The 22,641-nt window shown below is 34.2% G+C and overlaps 1 protein-coding gene across 1 annotated transcript in view; it reads left to right on the top strand.

Annotated features, from left to right (window-relative positions):
- Positions 1-22,262, top strand: part of LOC137654301 (dentin sialophosphoprotein-like) — a 43,250-nt gene extending 20,988 nt beyond the window's left edge. Inside the window, exons 2-3 of the mRNA XM_068387954.1 lie at positions 5,833-6,054; positions 21,650-22,262. Coding sequence (XP_068244055.1) covers positions 5,833-6,054; positions 21,650-22,262 — 835 coding nt within the window. The remainder of the gene's footprint in view (positions 1-5,832; positions 6,055-21,649) is intronic.
- Positions 22,263-22,641: the final 379 nt, after the last annotated feature.

Raw genomic sequence — 22,641 nt, 5'->3', positions numbered from 1 at the left:
ACTCAAGGTCCTCATGTTTTGATAGCAAACAACTCATAATAGAAAACAAATTAAAATTAAAATAAAAAATTAATGTATTAAATTAACATAGGGACCTTGACAAGAAAAAAGTACCTTTATATAAATAAAATTGTGCTTAACCACCACTTCACATGACTCTTACTTATACTTAACTTTCTAAGCTATTCCTACCATGATTAGCTAGCTAAAAGTATGTACTGTATATTCATTAACAATCTCTAGAGATTCGTCCATAACTATTATTTTTTGCCTCTCGGCATTTCCATTGAACATTATCTTAGCATTACTCACATCCATTTTCAGGCCTACATTTCTACTTTCTCTATTGAAATTGTTTATAATCTTTTTTAATTCCTCCCATGATTTAATAAACAGACCTATGTCATCCGCAAATCTTAATTAATACCTCATTAATATCTCTTTCCTATCAGCCAAAAAAATAAAAAAATTGACACTGTTCCTCAACAGTCGGGTAACAACTAAATACCTAATTTTCTGCTCATGTGACCAGAAGCAAACTTAATTTTTCAAGAACTTACCCATCTTCGGGTAGGAGGCTTGAACTCTAAGCTATAGTAGTGCTTGCCAGACGAGAGAGAGAGAGAGAGAGAGAGAGAGAGAGAGAGAGAGAGAGAGAGAGAGAGAGAGAGAACTATCATCAATTTCCAAATTAAATAACGTTTTGTCTTTGAGAGAGAGAGAGAGAGAGAGAGAGAGAGAGAGAGAGAGAGAGAGAGAGAGAGAGAGAGAGAGAGAGAGAGAGTAAAACGATGATGATGATTCCCAGATGGAGAAGAAGAGTGAAGAAATTTGCAAATGAATAAATAATGCTGGAGATCATAATGATATTTGCAAATCTAAAAAAAAAAAAAATTGATTTTCGTTTTCTTGACCAAATAAAATCATTATTATTATTATTATTATTATTATTATTATTATTACTAGCCAGGCTACAACCCTAGTTGGAAAAGCAAGATGCTACAAGCCCAAGGGTTCCAACAGGGAAAAATAGTCCAATGAGGAAAGGAAATAAGGAAATATGTATGTATATGTATCCCTTTCGGAGTGGGGATACCTCAACGCGGTGAAAGGGTTTGCGTATCGTCATGATCAGCAAAGCTGTACGAGACAGGACCACTCATACTAGGATGGTTTGCTCTGAGATCAGACATAAGTGTTCCACCATCACCAATCCGCAGTTGGCCTGCGTGATGATGAAAACTGGCCAAACCACAGACATTAATCTGGATATGGCCGCCGAAGCTTTTGTCTTGCAGTGGACTAGAAACGGCTGCATTTGTTGTTGTTGCATATATATATATATATATATATATATATATATATATATATATATATATATATGCATGTATATATATATACATATATGTATATATATATATATATATATATATATATATATATATATATATATATATATATATATATACATTCACAGCTTTTCTCCCCGTGACTTCTAAAAATTTGAACAAGACACAGGACTTTGAAGGTAAATAATTTTAATCTTAGTTTCTTCCTTTCTCTTTACCCTCTGTTTTTTCCCTTTCTCCTCCTATTTTAAGCTATTCCCATCTACGTAAAAAAAGACTGGCATTTTCCCTCTAGGTTTAAAACACCATCTAGAACTTTAATTCATTCATAAAATCATTAATATCACTATGTCACTCGCGTTTCTAGTTACGGCATCATTGTTTACAAGATGGGTTTTTTTAGTTTCAACCCAGCGTCGAAATTAAAAGAAATTGGGGTGGCGAATTGGGGATTACTGGGGAGAGGATAGCTGGGGGATCTATGGGGAGGTTCTGGGGATTGCAGGGGAGGGGAAGAGGGTAGGGGAAGGTTAAGGGGTTGAGGAAGGTTGTGTTTCAACCCAGCGTCGAAATTAAAAGAAATTGGGGTGTGGATTGGGGATTACGGGGGAGTGGATAGCTGGGGGAGCAATGGGAAGGTTCTGGGGAAGTACAGGGGAGGGGGAGAAGGTAGGGGAAGGTAAAGGGGTTGAGGAAGGTTGAGTTTCAGCCCCGTCGAAATTAAAAGAAATTGGGGTGGGGATTAAGATTACCGGGGAGTGGGAAGCTGGGGGAGCTATGGGGAGGTTCTGGGGGGGGGGGAGGTACGAGGGAGAGGGTAGGGGAAGGTTAAGGGGTTGAGGAAGGGGCTAATGGAAGGCCATTAGGTCAACACCATCCCATCTTTTGTAAGGCGTAATGGATAATTGCTGTACTCTATACAATACTTATTCAACTTAGAAAAAATAACTCGGAAACAATTCGAACAATTTCTTTTTTTTTTTCCTTTCGTTTAAAGTTGAAATATATAAGCTTTTTTTTCTTTTTTTTTTTGACAATTATTATGTCTCCCCTAATGGTACACTTGCCTCAAAAAATGATCCATAATATATTTGGAAATGAAACAAAAGAGTAACTTATAATCTAAAGGTTCCTTAAAGCTGAACTAGACTTATCTAGCTAAGACTATTTTTTAGTTGGTAGTGTATGTGACCCGTCAAAAATGAAGGCTAAATATGCACGCATACGGACATGTATCTATCTCCTCTCACCAGGGTATGACTACTCCCTCTCCCCCTACACAGGGGACTGGGAGAGCTTAACCTGACTGGATATATATATATATATATATATATATATATATATATATATATATATACTGTATATATATATATATATATATATATATATATACAGTATATATATATATATACAGTATATATATATATATATAAACTGTATATATATATATATATATATATATATATACTGTATATGTATATATATATATATATATATATATATATATATATATATATATATATATATACACAGTATATATATATATATATATATATATATATATATATATATATACATATATATAATAGGACACTTACTCTTTATAATATAGAAAATATAGTTTCTATAAACTAATAAACATCTCCTAGTATAATGGAAAAAAAATACACAACACGGAAATAAATTAAATTATGAATGTTTATAAATGACTGTAATTTTCTCCTGTTTCTGTCTCTCCAAATATTTATTCTCGATTTCTGTAAGGACATCATCATTTACTCTCTTATACATATCATTCCTCAATGTATTGATAAAAAGGATTTAAATTCCTGATGTCTTATTGATAATCTAAAAAATTTATCCCCCTCTCAGCATGTCTATTTCTTAAATAATTGTGTAACACAAATCTTCTCTATCAGGAGGTTCAATACGACACAGTATTCTAGAAGTTTTATTCCAGTTAAGAGAGATTATAGAATGATTTTTCTAATCAGGCAGTTGAATCGGTGGAACTTCAAACTTGTAGCGAATGTTGTTATGTTGAACAGGCTAACACAAGTCTGTTTCTATATATATATATATATATATATATATATATATACAACATCTATTTTATCGTTGTTACTGATATTAAGAATTTTTATAATCATTATTCTTTATTTTTCGTTTAGTTTATTTCCTTATTTCCTTTCCTCACTGGGCTATTTTTACATGTTGGAGGTCATCAGCTTGTAGCATCATGATTTTCCAAGTAGCGTTTTAGCTTGGTTAATATTATTATTATTATTATTACTATTATTATCATTATTGCTAAGCTACAACCATAGTTGGAAAGGCAGATGCTATAAGCCCTGGGGCTCCAACAGGGAAAATAGCCCAGTGAGGAAAAGAAAATAAAAAACTTTAAGAAGAGTAACATTAATATAAATATCTCCTATATAAACTATAAAAACTTTAACAAAACAAGAGGAAGAGAGATAAACTCTAGTGTACCGTCAAGCAAGAGAACTCTAACCCAAGACAGAGGCTATGGCACTACCAATTGTAGTAGTAGTAGTAGTAGTAGTAATAATAATAATAATAATAGTCGAGGAAGATATCACCAAGTTACGTTTATTCACATACTATGTATCATCCTAATCAAGAATATATGACTCTTGATGGATTGAACAGCATCCAATATGCAACCTTCTTTTCAAGGATGCAAAGAAAAAAAAGATGTATTATGAATTATGCCAAAATGTTTTGATCTCAACATTCCATTCATATTTAGGTGATGTAGGCTAATGGGTTACAGTTTGTCCAGTTAAGTAGAGTAACAACTTAACAGTGAAATCTCTAAAACAAGAAAATAGTTTCCTTTGTGTCTACTTTCATACACTGTGTTGTCTCTACCATTCAGTGTACATGTTTTTGCATTTATCATTAACAGAAAAAGCCTTAATTATGCATAAATGGCGAATGGAATTATCGAAACATTATTCCCGAGGATATTCCATCACTACATAGTATGTTCATGTAATATCACAGATGAAAACAAATTAAATATATTGAGTTAATTTACATATCATTTTCTGGACCAACAGTTTTTAATATTAGCTGGAACAAAATAATTTCTAATTTAATTTTAGCTTAGAGATCACATGAATATTTCTTCAGTAAGAATATCTTTATCATTATTAGGATGGAGAGTTACCAGCACAATTAGTCAAGCTTGACTCCTACAGAGCTAGTTGGCCAGCAAATAAGTCAAACTTGACTACTATAGAGCTAGTTTACTAGCACAATAAGTCAAACTTGACTCCTACAGAGCTAGTTTACCAACACAATGAGTCAAACTTGACTCCTGCAGAGTTAGTTTACCAACACAATGAGTCACACTTGACTCCTACAAAGACAATGAGTCAAACTTGACTCCTACAGAGCTAGTTTACCAGCACAATGAGTCAAACTTGATTCCTACAGAGCTAGTTTACTAGCACAGTGAGTCAAAATTAACTCCTACAGAGACAATAACTTGACTCCTTGACAGCTAGTTTACCAGCACACTGAGTCAAATTTGACTCCTACAGAGCTAGTTTACCAGCACAATGTCATGTTAAGACTCCTACAGAGCTAGCCTCGAGAAAGGCTATCATCTCATCTTGGTGCCTTTACAGAATGTCTATCTTTAATCTGATTGAAAACAAAAGGACTCTTAGATCTGCCCCCTTCCCCTTTTCCAACCCTTTACATCTCCAAGGCCAAACTCCTCTCACCCCATCAGACTGAAAGGTGACCTAAGAGCTGTATTGCAAAGGGAATTATTTCCCCAGTTACCACAGAGACTGTAGGTGAAAGGGTAGAGTTGGATTGTTGGCAGAGGAGGTGGGTGGTTCCAGGTGGATTCCTAGGGGTAGAGGGTGGGGTGGTAGAGGTGTCAGTGCGTGCACACGCAATATCCCAAGGCAAAAAAATATGCCTACCTTCGGATATCTTTGTAAAAACTAACCTCGTCTTATAAAAGGGCTAGAGAGAGAGAGGGAGCTAGTTTGCTGCCCCTCAATCTTCCTATGAGGAAAAAAGATCCGATATATTCTGTAATCTCTTTTATTAATGGATTCTCTCTCTCTCTCTCTCTCTCTCTCTCTCTCTCTCTCTCTCTCTCTCATGAGTGTTGCGTGTAAGCTATTTAACAACAAAGTTTTCCCCATCAAACGAAGTTACTGCCACGGATGCTTTTTAATCGAAAAATTAAACGAATTTTTTTTTAGTAGAAACTTACTTTGATTCCCAGAGGATCTGTTAATCAACTAGGGATTACAAAAAAAAAAAAAAAAAAAAAAAAAAAAAAAAAAAAAAAAAAAAAACCACACTTCAAGTTTGGGATCAGACATGTTAAAAAAAAAAATATTGTGAAAATCCATTATATGCTATCCTTTTTTCTAAATATATCTCATTTTCGATTTCCTAAATAAATTCAATAAGTTGTCTTGTCTAACAGCGGGTGGCTCCAAAGAAGCACAACGCAAGTTACTGCCACATCATCTTCTTTTCCCACTGTTATCCTTACATTAAAGGGCCGGTTGCCTGATGCACCCTCTCCAAGGTCTTCTATCAAAGGCACCCTCTTCCGCCAATCCTCTTCCCTCCATATCATCCTTGACTTTATCTCGTTATATAATTCTCGACCTCCATCTCAATCTTCCACCCAACCCCCTTACAGGTTCGTCCTAAGCCCTCCTCCTTCCCTGCCATTCTTTAACTGCAGATTCATGGATGAAAACTTAAAGAAACTATGGGCTGATGGATTTATAAATGTGTTTATATAGTACAGTGGTATACTATGATCAAATGGCTGACTATAGTGTTTAAGGTTCTAAAATATGGACGAAAGAAATCTTTATAATTATAAATTTATATAAAGCCCTCAGAAGAATATTGGGAGTTAAACGGTAGGATAGGATTAGAAAGGAAACTATAAGAGAGATTACTCGAGTGACATATGTGGATGAGATCATGATGAAGGGTATATGGAGATTATTTGGGCATGCTATTCGCACTCCCCCAGAGTTCACCAAACTTCCAACTAGGTTCCACAAGGCAATATAAAGTTGGTAGACCCATTTCTACGAGGCTGAGGACTATGAAACGAGAAAGCTATATATAATTAAATACACAGTGAATAAGCCTAGTGTAAGAGTAGGCAGCTTCTTATATTTACTGATTCAATGAATTAAAAACGTGTTGAGAACTAGTAAATTTTATATTAACTCTAAACCCACCTCTTTACCCCTAAAATAAAAGTCTATTTTGAGGTTTTAATTTCTGTTTGGATACCTTAACGTGGTGAAAGGGTTTGCGTACTACCCTGATCAGCAAATCTGTACTAGTCAGGGCCACCCATACTAAAGTTGATTTGCTGTCAGTAATCAGAATAGTCTCCCACCATCACCAATCCATCCTAGCCAGCATGGTAATAAAAACTGCCCCAACACCAGACATGAATAAAGACTTGTCTGAGGCCATTATCTTACAGTGAACTAGAAACGGCTGCATTTGTTGTTGTAATATCTGTAGACATATAAAAGTTAAGGATGTTTCCAAACACAGCCAAGTCGAAAAGACCATACTACCTATGATATTCCGCCATAAGAAAATTAAATTAAAACCCTCTTTGCGAGTAAACACAAGCAACAGTGTACCAACTGCCAATCTTTAACACGAACATGGCATAATGAATGGGACCAAACTACAAAATAGCAGCGTAAAACAAAAGAGCAAAGCCATCTAGCGAAAATATTACACCTAGAAAAAGAAAGAATAAAACGCCATTATATCAACAATGTATTAAGGCGCCAAACAAAACATGGGGATTGAGTTCCTAATAATTTTCTCAGGTTGATATATATATATATATATATATATATATATATATATATAAGTGTATATATATATATATATATATATATATATATATATATATATATATATATATCTTTACTTTTACAGCTAATCATTAAAATATGCGACTAAAATGCCCTTGAGGGTGAATTAAGATAAATGAATACATTATACTATATATATATATATACATATATATATATATATATATATATATATATATATATATATATATATACACATAATTTCATAGCCAAATAAAAGTTTCATTTCCACCAATTCCAAGGTCTATTTTTGCAACACAAAAACCTAGTGATTTTAACTTCAACTTGATAATAACACAAGAATATATTTTCAAAATCACAATATGACAATTTGAGTGTATTCATCCTCGGATAGAGTCAAATCTATTAAAAAATATACATTATTGAATACAGCAGATTATAACAGGCACGGATACATGAAACATGCGTTACTATGTCGTTAAAGTTATTTGAAGTTTACGGGAATAACAATCATATCATCAAATACATAGATAAAAATTCATACCGGAATGCTCTTTATTTCTCGTCGGTAAAATATCCTCTGCTATTGTGGCCTGATTGGTAACGTCTCTGCCTGATGTTTGCCAGACGGGGGTTCGAGTCCCGCTCAAACTCGTTAGTACCTTTGGTGTCTGCAACCTTACCATCCATGTGAGCTAAGTTTGGGGGCGGGTTTGGGGAAGCCTATAGGTCTATCTGCCGACTCATCAGCAGCCACTACCTGGCCCTCCCTGGTCCTAGCTTGGGTGAAGAGGTGGCTTGGGCGCTGATCATATATATATATGGTCAGTCTCTAGGGCATTGTTCTGCTTGCTAAGACAATGTCACAGTTCCTTGTGTCTGCCATTTATGAACGACTTTTACACTGCTCTGATGGGGTAGAGTGATGGGCCTTTAGTCTCTTGGGTTAGAGTTCTCTTGCTTGAGGGTACACTCGGGCACATGATTCTATCTTATTTTTCTTTCTCTTGTTTTCAAGTTTTTACAGTTTATATATGAAGATTATTTTAATGTTCTTAAAATATCTTATAGTGATTGTTCATTACTTCTCTTTTAGTTTATTTCTTTCCATGTTTCCTTTCCTCACTGGGCTATTTTTCCTTGATGGAGCCCTTGGGCTTATAGAATCCTACTTTTTCAAACTGGGTTGTAGCTTAGTTTATAATAATAAAAATAATAAGGAGCTGATTATTACATTTCTTCATAGCAACTACACCAACATCTGCTGATCATTACATATCTTAAGTACGACACCAAAAACCTGGTGATTATTACACTTCTTAATTGCAACTACACCAACATCTGCTGATTATTACGTTTCTTAACTGTACCTACACCAAAAGCTACTGATTATTACACTTCTTGATTGCAACGACACCAAAAGCTGCTCATTATTACACTTCATTGCGATGACACCAAAGAATGTTGATTATTACACTTCTTAATAGCATGGACACCAGTACCAAACTATTATTACACTTCTTGAATTCAATGATCCCCAAAAGCTATTAATTATTACATTTCTTAATTGCAACGACACCAGAATCTTCTGATTATGACATTTCTTGATTGCAACGAAACCAGAAGGTGCTGATTATTACACTTCTTATTTGCTACGACACAAGAAGCTGCTCATTATTACACTTCTTGATTGCAACGACATTAGAAACTGCTCATCATTACGCTCAATTACAAAGCCAGTAAAATTAGAAACTGCTCATTATTACGCTCAATTGCAAAGCCAGTAGAAAGGGCTGATTATTACACTTTTTAAATGCAACTACAAAAAAGCCTGCTGATTATTACACTTAATAATTGCAATGACACCAAAACCTGCTGTATATTACACTTCTTAATTACAACGGCACCAAAGACTGCCTATTAAATTCTTGAATTCAAAGAGCCCCAAAGCTGCTGATTATTACATTTCTTAATTGCAACGACATTAGAAACTGCTCATTATTACACTTAATTGCAACGACACCATAATCTTCTAATTATGATATTTCTTAATAGCAATGGCACAAGAAGGTGTTGATTATTACACTTCTTATTTGCTACGACACAAGAAACTGCTTATTATTACACTTCTTAATTGCAAGGACATTAAAAACTGCTCATCATTACACTCAATTGCAACACCACTAGAAAGGGCTGATTATTACACTTTTTTAATGCGACAACAAAAAAAGCCTGCTGATTATTACACTTCTTAATTGCAATGACACCAGAATCTGCTAATTATGACATTTCATAATTCCAACGCCACTAGAAACTATTGATTATTACACTTTTTAAATGCAACAACACAAAAGCCGGCTGATTATTACACTTCTTAATTGCAACGAAACCAAACCTGCTGATTATTACACTTCTTAATTGCAATGACACCAGAATCTGCTAATTATGACATTTCATAATTCCAACGCCACTAGAAACTATTGATTATTACACTTTTTAAATGCAACAACACAAAAGCCGGCTGATTATTACACTTCTTAATTGCAACGAAACCAAACCTGCTGATTATTACACTTCTTAATTGCAATGACACCAGAATCTGCTAATTATGACATTTCATAATTCCAACGCCACTAGAAACTATTGATTATTACACTTTTTAAATGCAACAACACAAAAGCCGGCTGATTATTACACTTCTTAATTGCAACGAAACCAAACCTGCTGATTATTACACTTCTTAATCGCAACTATAACAACAGCTGCTGATTATTACACTTGTTAATTGTAATGAAACCAAGAACTGCTGATTACTATACTTCTTAATTGCAACTATACCAACAACTACTGATTATTACACTTTTTATTGCAACTACACCAACACCTGCTAATTACTACACTTGTTAATTGGAACGTCACCAAAACCTGCTGATTATTACACTTCTTAATTGCAACTATACCAAAAGCTACTGATTATTACACTTCTTAATTTCAACTACACCAACAGCTGCTAATTATTATACTTTTTAATTGCAACGACACCAAAACTAGCTGAATATTACACTTCTTAATTGCAACTATACCAAAAACTGGCTGATTATTAAACTACTTAATTGCAATGACACAAAAACCTGCTGATTATTACACTTCTTAATTGCAACTATACCAACAGCTGCTAATTGCAATGACATCAAAAGCTGATTATATACTGTGTGTGTACATATATATATATATATATATATATATACATATATATACACACACACACACACACACATATATATATATATATATATACATATATATATATATATATATATATAAACAATGTTTGTGAATATCTACTGTCATGTAAGATCATGCAACGCGTTCATGCTATCCAGTAGCCTAGGTATTGGCTTACTCCTTAATCTGAAGGCTTAAGCCTGTTTAAGCGGATTCGCCAAGCTCAAATCACTCATGGACAAGACTTAATGCTTACACATGTTACGAAATGTCATCGTAAAATTTACATCTGCCAACAGAATTATTGCTTTAGGTTTTTTTTAACAAAACAGCCGCTATAATTCCTTGTGGTGAATAAAAATGTCTATCTGTTTGAATATTTTTTTTTTCTTTTACAAAGCAGACGTTATAATTCCTGGTAGTAAATAAGAATATCAATCTGTTTGAATATTTTTTTCCCACAAAACAACCCCTATAATTCCTTGTGGCAAATTAAAATATTTATCTGTTTGAATATATTTTTGTTTTTTCATATAAATATTTATCTTTTTGAATAACTTTTTTTTCACAAAACTGCCATTATAATTCCCAGTAATAAATAAATTAATATCTACTTTAATGACATTATATTTTTTTTTCATTTCGTTTATGGTAATTAGTTAGACAAATGAAAAAAAAAATGGATGAAATCGTAGGTTTTTTAATAACTTGTAATCAACAAATAAAAAAGCCAAGCATTTTAATAATGATCTTTAGTACAATGAAATCGAAGGTCTTTTAATGATTTTTAATCGACTAATCAAAAATTTAATAACTTTATTAATGAGGATCTTTAGAAGCATCAAAATATTAAATTGCATTTAGTGTTATTAAGAGGAATTTGATATTAATTTTATAGTGTACAAAAAATTGACGCTAAATCTTAATTAAATCAAAGAGCTTAAAAGATAAAACAGATGAAGCAAAATAAGTTTATGTTTTATTTGCGCATCTTCGCCTTCAGTCATTATATTTTTTAATTATAATTCAGGACGGGTTTGCATCGAGAGAAATTGGGAAAACTAAGGGCCTGAGAGAAAATGGGAAAAATAGGGACCGAAGAAAAAATGGGAAAACTAAACCCATGAGAAAAATGGGAAAATTAAGGGCCGGGGAAAATGGGACAAACTAAGGGCATGAAAAAAAATGAGAAACCTAAGGGATTCAGAAAAAATGGGAAAACTAAGGGTTTCAGACAAAATGGGAAAACTAAGGGCCTGAGAAAAATAATAGGAAAACTAAGGGACTCAGAAAATAGGAAAACTAAGGGCCTAAGAGAAAATGGGAAAACTGAGGGTCTGAGCAAAAAAATGGGAAAACTAAGGTCTGAGAAAGCAAAAGGGAAAACTAAGTGACTGAGAGAAAAATGGGAAAAATAAGGCCTGAGAAAAATGCAAAAACTAAGAGCCTGAGAAAAAATGGGGAAACTAAGGGCCTGAGAAAAATTGGAAAACTAAGGGCCTGAGAAATAATGGGAAAACTAAGGGACTCAGAAAATAGGAAAACTAAGGGCCTAAAAGAAAATGGGAAAACTGAAGGTCTGAGATAAAAAATGGGAAAACTAAGGTCCTGAGAAAGCAAACGGGAAAACTAAGTGACAGAAAAATGGGAAAAATAAGGCCTGAGAAAAATGCAAAAACTAAGAGCCTGAGAAAAATGGGGAAACTAAGGGCCTGAAAAAAATTGGGAAATTATGGGCCTGAGAAATAATGGGAAAACTAAGGGCCTCAGAAAATATAGGAAAACTAAAGACCTGAGAAAAGATGGGAACACTAAAGCCCTGAGAAAAAATGGGAACACTAAAGGCCTGAGAAAAATGAGAAAACTCAGGACCTGAGGAAAAAATGGGAAGAGTAAGGGCCTGAGAAAAAATGAGAACACTAAAGGCCTGAGGAAAATGAGAAGACTCAGGGCCTGAGGAAAAATGGGAAGAGTAAGGGCCTGAGAAAAAATGGGAACACTAAAGGCCTGAGGAAAATGAGAAAACTCAGGGCCTGAGGAAAAAATGGGAAAAGTAAGGGCCTGAGAAAAAATGGGAACACTAAAGGCCTGAGGAAAATGAGAAAACTCAGGGCCTGAGGAAAGAATGGGAAGAGTAAGGGCTTGAGAAATAATGGGAAAAGTAAGGGCCTGAGAAAAATAGGGAAACTAAGGGCCCGAGAAAAATTGGAAAAATTAAAGACCTGAGAAAAATGGGAAAACTAAAGGCCTGACGAAAAATGGGAAAACTTAAGGCCTGAGAAAAAAAAGAAAACTAAGGGCCTGAGAAAAATTGGGAAAATTAAAGGCCTGAGAAAAAATGGGAAAACTAATGCCCTGAGGAAAAATGGGAAAACTTAAGGCCTGAGAAAAATAGGAAAACTAAGGGCTTGAGAAAAAAGGGAAAACTAAGGGCCTGAGAAAATTGGGAATACTAAGAGTCTAAAAATAAAATGGGAAAACTAAGGTCCTGAGAAAAAATAGGAAAACTGAGTCCTGAGAGAATATAACGGTAAAACTAAGGGTCTGAAAAAATGGGAAAACTAAGGGCCCCGAAAAAAGGGAAAACTAAGTATTGAGTAAAACAGGAAAAATAAGGGGCTGAGAAAAATTGGGAAAACTAATGGCCTGAGAAAAAATGGGAAAACTAAGGACTAAAAAAATGGTAAAACTTAAGGCCTGAGAAAAATGGGAAAACTAAGGGCCTGGGAAAAAAGAGAAAACTGAGGGCCTGAGAATAAAATTGGAAAACTAAGGACCTAAGATAAAAGGGGAAAACTAAATCCTGAGAAAAAAACAGGAAAACTAAGGGCCTGATAAAAAATGGGAAAATTAAGGTCCTAAAAAAATAGTAAAACTAAGGGCTTCAGGAAAAATGGGAAAACTAAGATCCTGAGAAAAAGGGGAAAACTAAGGGCCTGGGAAAAAGGGAAAACTAGGGCCCTGAGAAAAAAATGGGAAAACTAAGGGCCTGAGAATAAAATGGGAAAACCAAGAGCCTGAGAGAAAAAAGGGGAAAACTAAGTCCTGAGAAAAAACGGGAAAACTAAGGTCCTGATAAAAAATGGATATATTAAGGTCCTGAGTAAAATGGGAACAAAAAGGGCCTCAGGAAAAATGGGTAAACTAAGATCCTGAGAAAAATGGGAAAACTAAGGGCCTGAGAAAAAAAGGGGAAGACTAAGAGCCCATATGCATTCTCATTGGTAAGCATTTGCAACAACAGCAACAACTACAACAACAAATGCAGCCGTTTCGAGTCCACTGCAGGACAGGGGACTCAGCTATGGCCTTATTCCTGTCAGGGGTAAGGTCTGTTTTTATCACTTCACTGGCCAATTGCGGATTGGTGATGGTGATTGCTGTGATCGCTAACAGCAAACCAACCTAGTGTTGGTGGTCCTGACTAGTTGTTGATCACGGCGATACACAAACCCTTTTACCACGTTAATGTATCTTGTTAATTTTCCACAAGGAGGTATAGAACAAGAAGAGGACTTAAACACCGACTTTCCAATAAATAATATAAACGGTTACAAATCTGTAACAGTTAAAATAATCTGTCAAGTTCATAATATTCTTAAATCTGTACACAGTATTCTAAAAGTTTTATTCCCGCTATGACCAGACTAAGGAATGACCTTTCTAGTCGGGCAGTTGAATCGATGGAACTTCTAAAGTTAAAACTTGCAACGAATATTTTTATATTCAACAGGCTGGCATCAGTCTCTCTTTATAGTTTATACATGAAAGATCTATTTCAATGTTATTACTGATCTTAAAATATTTTATATTAACTATTCTTTACTTCTCATGTAGTTGATTTGCTTTCATCACTAGGCCATTTTTCCCTGTTGGGTCTCTTGGGCTTATAGCATCCAGAATTTCCAAATAGAGTTGGAATTCAGCTAATAATAATAATAATAATAGTAATAATAATAATAAAAATAATAATAATAATAATAATAATAAATCACTATTATTATTATTATTATTGTTGTTGTTGTTGTTGTTATCATATCATTATAATAATAATAATAATAATAATAATAATCCGTGAATAGCTAGAAAGATATAAAATTATGACACCGAATGCCTTTGTTTGTATAAGCTCAAACTAATTGTGATATGTGGCCTTTGTTATGAAGTACAACTTGCTTGGATGCTTCTTCATAGTTATAAATTGATATTAATTAATTTAATGTTATATAAATAACTACCAAATGTCAGCATCAACAATATATTTCACATAGATGTTAAATTAAAAATTATCTTACCACTTTCTAATGTGTACCACATAAAATCGTAGTTCTTCATCATAACGGCATTGTTTGTGTGTGTATATATATATATATATATATGTGTGTGTGTGTGTGTGTGTGTGTATGTGTATAAATATAAATATATATTAATATATATACATATATAAATGTATATATATATATATATATATATATAATCGTCAGCCATAACTTGACCACTGCAGGATAAAGGCCTCAGGCATGTCCTTCCGTCTGTTTATGGTCTTTCTAGACTGGCATATATATATATATATATATGTATATGTATATATAAATATATATATACACATATATATATATATATATATATATACTTATATATGTATATGTATATATATATATATAAATATATATATATATATATATACGTATATATATGCATATATACATATATATATGTATATATATGTGTATATATATGTGCGTATATGCAGTATAATATATATATATATATATATATATATACGTATATATATATATGCATATATATATATATATGCATATATATATATGTATATATATATATGTGTATATATATGTGTGTATATGCAGTATATATATATATATATATATGATATTAGACTAAAATAAGTTATCATTATAATATGGAAGAGGCATTGGCACTAAATTCTCTATCCTGTCTTTCTAGGGATAAAAGAAAGGGGATGTTAACATTTTAACATAATAGAGATATTGAACGTAATTTCTCTATCATCCTGCCTTTCTCTGGTGTTACTGTTCTTAAAAGATTTTATTTTTCCTAGTTTCCTTTCCTCATTGAGCTATTTTCCCCTGTTGGGGACACTGGGCTTATAGCATCCTGCTTTTCCAACTAGGGTTGTAGCTTAGCACGTAATAATAATAATAATAATAATAATAATAATAATAATAATATTAAAAGATAAGTTAACATTTTAACATAGAAAACAATTTGATAGCAAATTTTCTATCTTCACAACCACCTACGCCATGAAGGAAGAAACTCCAAAACAAACCTACTACGCTCCCGAAAGAAACAGAACAATGTATAAAAAAACAGTCACACACAATTTAGAGCAATTTGCCTCAGGTACGTAAAGATAAAGGCAGTAATTGACAGCGGCTGGATCTACTATGTAAATAAAAAGGGCTTTCGCTCAGACGCTCACTCGGGGACGGTGAACGATTTTATATTTATACCAGGAAAGGATGATGATGTTCCAGAGTATATATTTGATGACTTCGTGGTGTTGAGCTTTATGAAAGGATAGGTGGGTTAAATTAGGAGATATATTGTGAGGGCAAATGAATGGGGTACATGGCAATGTTGGAGGATTGAACGTGTGTGTTTAATATTGAAAGGAATTTCTGGAAACATAAATTGTAAATAAATATTTACAGGGAGACAACAAAGTTAAATATGAAAAGTTTGTGTCAGAGTATGTATATATATATATATATATATATATATGTACATATATATATATATATATATATATCCTTTTCAGAGAAGGAATACCATAATGTAATGAACAGGTTTGTGTATTGGCGTAATCTACACAGCTCCAGTTGTCAAGGACACCTATACTAGGTTGGTTTACTGTTAGCGATCAAACAGAAGTCGCCCACCATCACCCATCCGAATATGTCGGCAGGGTGATGAAAACTAGCCAAACCCCAGACATGAATAAAGGCATGTCTTTGGCCTTTGTCTGGCATTGAATTAGAAACGGCTTCACTTTCTATAGCGCGCATATATATATATATATATATATGTGTGTGTGTGTGTGTGTGTGTGTGTGTGTATGTATATGTAAATATAATCAAAGAATTAACCAAAACAAAGTATCAGAACGCAAAATAATTTCTTTGATGCAAAATACTGTAAAATATAAACTACATATTTTTCTCTTTATCAAGTTTCGAACGTAACTTTTACTAACAAAAACAATGCAGAAATTAACTTGAATATTCTATTGCAAGGACAATTTATATGACTCTCTCTCTCTCTCTCTCTCTCTCTCTCTCTCTCTCTCTCTCTCTCTCAGAAATTAGCCTGAATATTTTAAGGCATGGACAATGTAAATGAGAGTATGGATAAATGCACAATGTAATAATATGCTAAGTCTCTCTCTCTCTCTCTCTCTCTCTCTCTCTCTCTCTCTCTCTCTCAGAAATCAACCTGAATATATTAAGGCAAGGAAAATTTATATGAGAGTATGGATAAATACAAAATGTAAGAATATGTCTCTCTCTCTCTCTCTCTCTCTCTCTCTCTCTCTCTCTCTCTCTCTCTCTCTCACATCAGAAATTAGTCTGAATATTTTAAGGCATCTACAATTCTTAAGAGAGAATATGAATGGAAACCCAAAGTAAAAATATGCCAATTTATTTGAGGCTCTCTCTCTCTCTCTCTCTCTCTCTCTCTCTCTCATCCCCAGCCTCCACGTCAATCAAACTCTCCCCCCAGCTTCTCCTCTACACAGCAACTGACACCTCCCCTATTCCACCCTATTAGATATGCTTAAGATTGATTAAGCACACTTAGTTTTCTTTACTTACATCCCGACTTCATTAAAACCTGGCAGCAGTTGGGCGTAAATCACCGTCCTTTTATTATTAATATTATTATTATTATTACTTATTATTTATTATCTATTATTGTTATTATACTTATTATTATTATTACTTATTATTTATTATCTATTATTGTTATTATACTTATTATTATTATTATCATTATTACTATTATCATTATTATTATTATTATTATTATTACTAGCTATGCTACAACCCCAGTTGGAAAAGCATGATGCTATAAGCCCAAGGGCTCCAACAGGCAAAAATAGCCTAGGAAGGAAAGGAAATATGGAAATAAACGATATAAGAAGTACTGAACAATTAAACTAAAATATTTCCAAAACATTAACAACACTAAAACATATATTTCATGTATAACCTATAAAAAGACTTACGTCAACCTGTTCAACATCAAAACATTTGCTGCAAGTTTGAACTTTTTGAAGTTCTACTGATTCAACTACCCGATTAGGAAGATCATTCCAAAACTTGGTCTCATTCACATTAAGGTTTTATCAAACAACAAATAAATATTCTCCCAATAGCAAAGGTTTTCTGAAGACGAGAGAGATGTTTGTGTTTATTTATAAACACCGACTGCGCAGCTGTTCTCCTCCTAAGTCACTGACATTCATTAATTAGCAAAATGTCAGGCGGGTATTTGAATCCGGCTATGGGTTGATGATGATGATGATAAGAGTCTAAAAGTCTATAAGTCTATTCTATTGATCTAGAGATGTTTTTATCATTTCTAAAACATACGGATAGAGAGGATAGGTCGATAAATACTATGGATTTATCTATGGTTTCCAATGAAACATACATACATATATGTTATATACACATATATAGCCTATACACATACATAAATATTATATATATATATATATATATATATATATAGATAGATATATATATATATATTTACAATATACACTTACATATACATAATCATATTTATATATTTCAAAACATATAAAAATAAATACAATAAATACATGTATATACATATATATTTCAAAACATACATATATATATGTATATATATACATATATATATATATATATATATATACACATATATATATACACAAATTCCCGGCCGCTCCCCCCCCCCCCCAAAAAAAAAAGAATTTAACCGATCCTCATACCTGCCATGAAAAATGCCAGCCAGCCATAATTTCGATTCGGGTATAATCGGTTATTTATTCACAACCCAGTTCAATCACAGCGTGTGTGATTTACATCGTTTAATAATGAATCTGGCAGTAATTGCTTGTGTGTGTGTATGTATGTATGTATGTGTATGCCCCCATACTTGCATGCAGATAAAATGGCTGGCGATATTGTTTTTGTTCCTATAACACAGTCTGCCTCTTTTTTCCTTCAATGATTTTTCGTCTATAGATGTGATAGGCAGATGGCCCAGGAGACCAGTTGGGATACGAATAGGGAAATTTTGTTTCTTTATAAACTGATATCAGAATAAATTGATATGACCGGATTGTGGAATGAGCTTCCTAATCAGGTAGTTGAATCGGTGGAACTTCAAGAGTTCAAACTTGCAAAAAAAAAGTATTTTTTAATGTTGATCAGGGTGACATTATTTTCTATTCACATTTTATATATGAAAGACCTATTTTAATGTTTATGTACTTAAAATATTTTATTGTAACTGTAGTATATGTATTTCCTTATTTCTTTTCCTCCCTGGGCTATTTTTCCACGTTGGCATCCTCGGGCTTATTGCATCCTGCTTTTCCAACTAGGGTTGCAGCTTAACTACTACTACTACTACTACTACTAGTAGTAGTAGTAGTAGTATTAGTAGTAGTAGTTGTTGTAGTAGAAATACAATAAATGCAGCCCTTTTTAGTCCACTGCAGGATAAAGGCCTCAAACATGTCCTTATTTGTGTCTGAGGTTTAGCTATTTTATCACTAAGGTGGTCACTGCGGATTGGTGACGGTGGGAGACTTTGGTATGATCGCTCACAGCAAACCAAGTATGGGTGGCCCTGGCTAGTACAGCTTTATCTATAGATAGATAGATATATTGATGGATAGAAACGAAATGTGACATATTATATATCTTTCATTTCAATCGAACCTTTCTTTATCCAATTATGAAATCATGAGCATAATGCAGGCAATGAAAAATACTACTCACTCAAAAGGAGTAACTTAAAAATAAAGAAAAAAAATCCTATACTCGTCTAGGACTACTCTCTCTCTCTCTCTCTCTCTCTCTCTCTCTCTCTCTCTCTCATTTACAGGGTTGTGGTGGCCGATGTGGTAACGTCCCAGACTGGTGAACGCCAGACAGGGAGTTGAGTCCCGCTCAAACTCTTTAGTTTCTTTGGTCGCTGCAACTTCACCATCCTTGTGAGCTAAGGAGGAGGGTTTGAGGGAGCCCATAGGTCCATCTGCTGAGTCATCAGCAGCCATTGGCGTGCCCTTCTTTGTCCTAGCTTGGGTGGAAAGAGGGCTTAGGCGCTGATCATATTCATATATGACCAGTCTCTAGGGTATTGCCCTGCTTGAAGGGCAATGTCCCTTGCCTCTGGCATTCATGGGCGACTCTTAAACCTTTTATAGCATCCAAGGAATCTGGTACTTTAATCAACAAGCCATGATAGTTTTTCACCGTATACAAGTATAGTTCTTGTCAGACACACTAACTATAGACGACATATGCACACACGCTGGAGACTGTAGTGTACCCCCAAGGTCATACTTCTAACACAAGGTATCCTGTCCAGTCGATTAGAATGTACAATCCTCTTGGACTTAAAATGAGTTGATGTTGAGAACCGATCTTCATAGATAAAAGGGTTCTAGTTTCCCATATCTGTTCAATCAAGCTGAATACAAAGAACATAAGATAAGAAATAATGGGGCTTGCAAAAGAGAGATAAACGTGTTTTAAACATGAGGCAAAGGAAATGAAATATAAGGTTAGACAAAAATTCGGACGCAGCCTATGATAGAAAAAATATAGATCTAAGGCAAATACAAAATAAAAATATAACTTGTGAAATAAAATAAGGAATGCATAAGATAAGATAGAAATAGGAAATTAAGTGGGGGAAAATGAGATTTAAGATAAGAAGATGGATTGAACATTAAAATAGATTAAAAGTCAAAAGTTTTTTCCATGTTATCTATGTCTGAAAATGTATTTTTTTTTATTCTATATCTATCAATATTTTTCCATCTTACCTTTGTCTCAAAACGTATTTTTCTTTACTTCCTATTTATATCTCAGTTTTAACCTTGGCTTCCTCTATAACACATCTTAATAGAGAAGCCAGAATTAAACAGACATACAACAACGACCTCATAACCCAGAGTTATCTTTAATCCACAAATCTCTCTAGAATGACAAAGATCAGACTATTTAAAAGAAGACTAATTCCAGAGGTGAGGAACAAAGCACATATGGCAGTAACAGGAAAAGATTGATTAAAATTACGTTGGGCAAAGTTAAAACCGAATTCTACTTCACTTTCCTTAAGCAGTGTTGACTATTTCTTTAACCAAATAGATATAGCGATAGATCAAAAAATTTTCACATTCAAAATACACACACGCGCGTGTATATATATATATATATATATATATATATATATATATATATATATATATATCCTTTCTGAGATTTGATATCTTAACACAGTGAAAGGGTTTGCGTATCGCCATGATCAGCAACCCTGTACTAGTCAAAGCCACCCACATCAGGTTGGCTTGCTGTGACCAATTAGAAGAAAATACCCCACCATCGCTAATCCACACTAACCAGCATGATGATGAAAACTGGTCAAACCCCAAAATTGACTAAAGTCATGTCTGAGGACTTTGTTCTGTAGTGGACTAGAAATGGCTGCATTTGTTGTTGCTGTATGCGTAATTTAAAACCAATTGTACCCAGTGACATGCACTGTATGTACTGAGGTTTGTCGATATCATTAGAATAAAGGAATTTTCTCTCACTAGCACCCTCTTTCATCTTCCCTAACAGAAATAAAAGTAATTTTCTCTCACTAGAACACTTTTTTATCTCTTCTAACAGAATAACCAAATTAATAAATGAACATAAGTTTAAACATTCTTAAACAATCATCAGCATTAAATATAAAAAAAAAAAAAAACATGAGAACATCCCAACTCTAAACGAACATGATATGCCATTTTCTACTCCATTAAACACCATTACGCTCAACACACAACACGAGTACTCCCGACCACTGAAATTATCACATTTGTTTCGGCCGTAAGAGTCGCAACAGTGACGTGAGGTATCGCAACAGTGACGCCAAGAGTCACAACAGTGATGCAAAGTATCACAACAAAGACGCCAAGAGTCGTAACATTGACGCGAAGTATCGCAACAGTGACGCCAAGAGTCGTAACAACGACGCCAGGAGTCGTAACAGTGACGCCAGCAGTCGCAACAGCGACATGAAGAGTCGTAACAGTGACGCCAAGAGTTGCAACCGTGACGCCAGGAGTCGCAACAGTCGTAACAGTGACACCAAGAGTCGTAATAGCAAAGCCAAGAGTCGTGACAGCGATACCAAGAGTTGTCACAGTATCGACAAGAGTCGTAACAGCGACACCAACAGTCGTGACAGCGACGCCAAGAGTCGTGACAGCGACGACAAGAGTCGTCATAGTGTCGCCAAGAGCCGTGACAGCGACGACAAGAGTCGTCATGACAGCGACGCCAAGAGTCGTAACAGCGTCGCCAAGAGTCGTAACAGTGACGCCAAGAGTCGTAAGAGCGAAGCAAAGAGTCGTGACAGTGTCGCCAACAGTCGTGAAAGCGACGCAAACAGTCCCAACAGTGTCGCCAAAAGTCGTAACGGTGACGCAATGGACAGCATTTCATGCAACGATGAGTTTCTCTTTGAATGGCCTTGATAGAAAGGAACGTGCTTGCGGGATCCTTTTGAACACTTCAACTAAAAGGTCAACGGGCGTTTTACATATACAGAGGGGACGTATTGGTTACCCGTGTGCTTATTTTCGTGGCAAATCATATTTATTTTGACGACTGCATAATTATCTTTCCCCTGGAGACTTGTTCTGAGTCCTTCAACAGCCAAATTGTTTCATTAACATTCTCTCGCAAATTAGACATTTATGTGTATATATATATATATATATATATATATATATAAATAAAATGTATGCATGTATGTGTCTAAGTGTGTGTATGTGCGCGAGTGTGTGTGTGTATAAAACCCCAAATACAGTAAGGAAGAGACAATTGTTCCCTTTTTTTAAAACACATAAATAC

Source organism: Palaemon carinicauda, chromosome 1 (assembly GCF_036898095.1).
Source record: "Palaemon carinicauda isolate YSFRI2023 chromosome 1, ASM3689809v2, whole genome shotgun sequence".
Taxonomy (NCBI): domain Eukaryota; kingdom Metazoa; phylum Arthropoda; class Malacostraca; order Decapoda; family Palaemonidae; genus Palaemon; species Palaemon carinicauda.
This window is presented reverse-complemented; position numbering and strand designations above follow the sequence as displayed.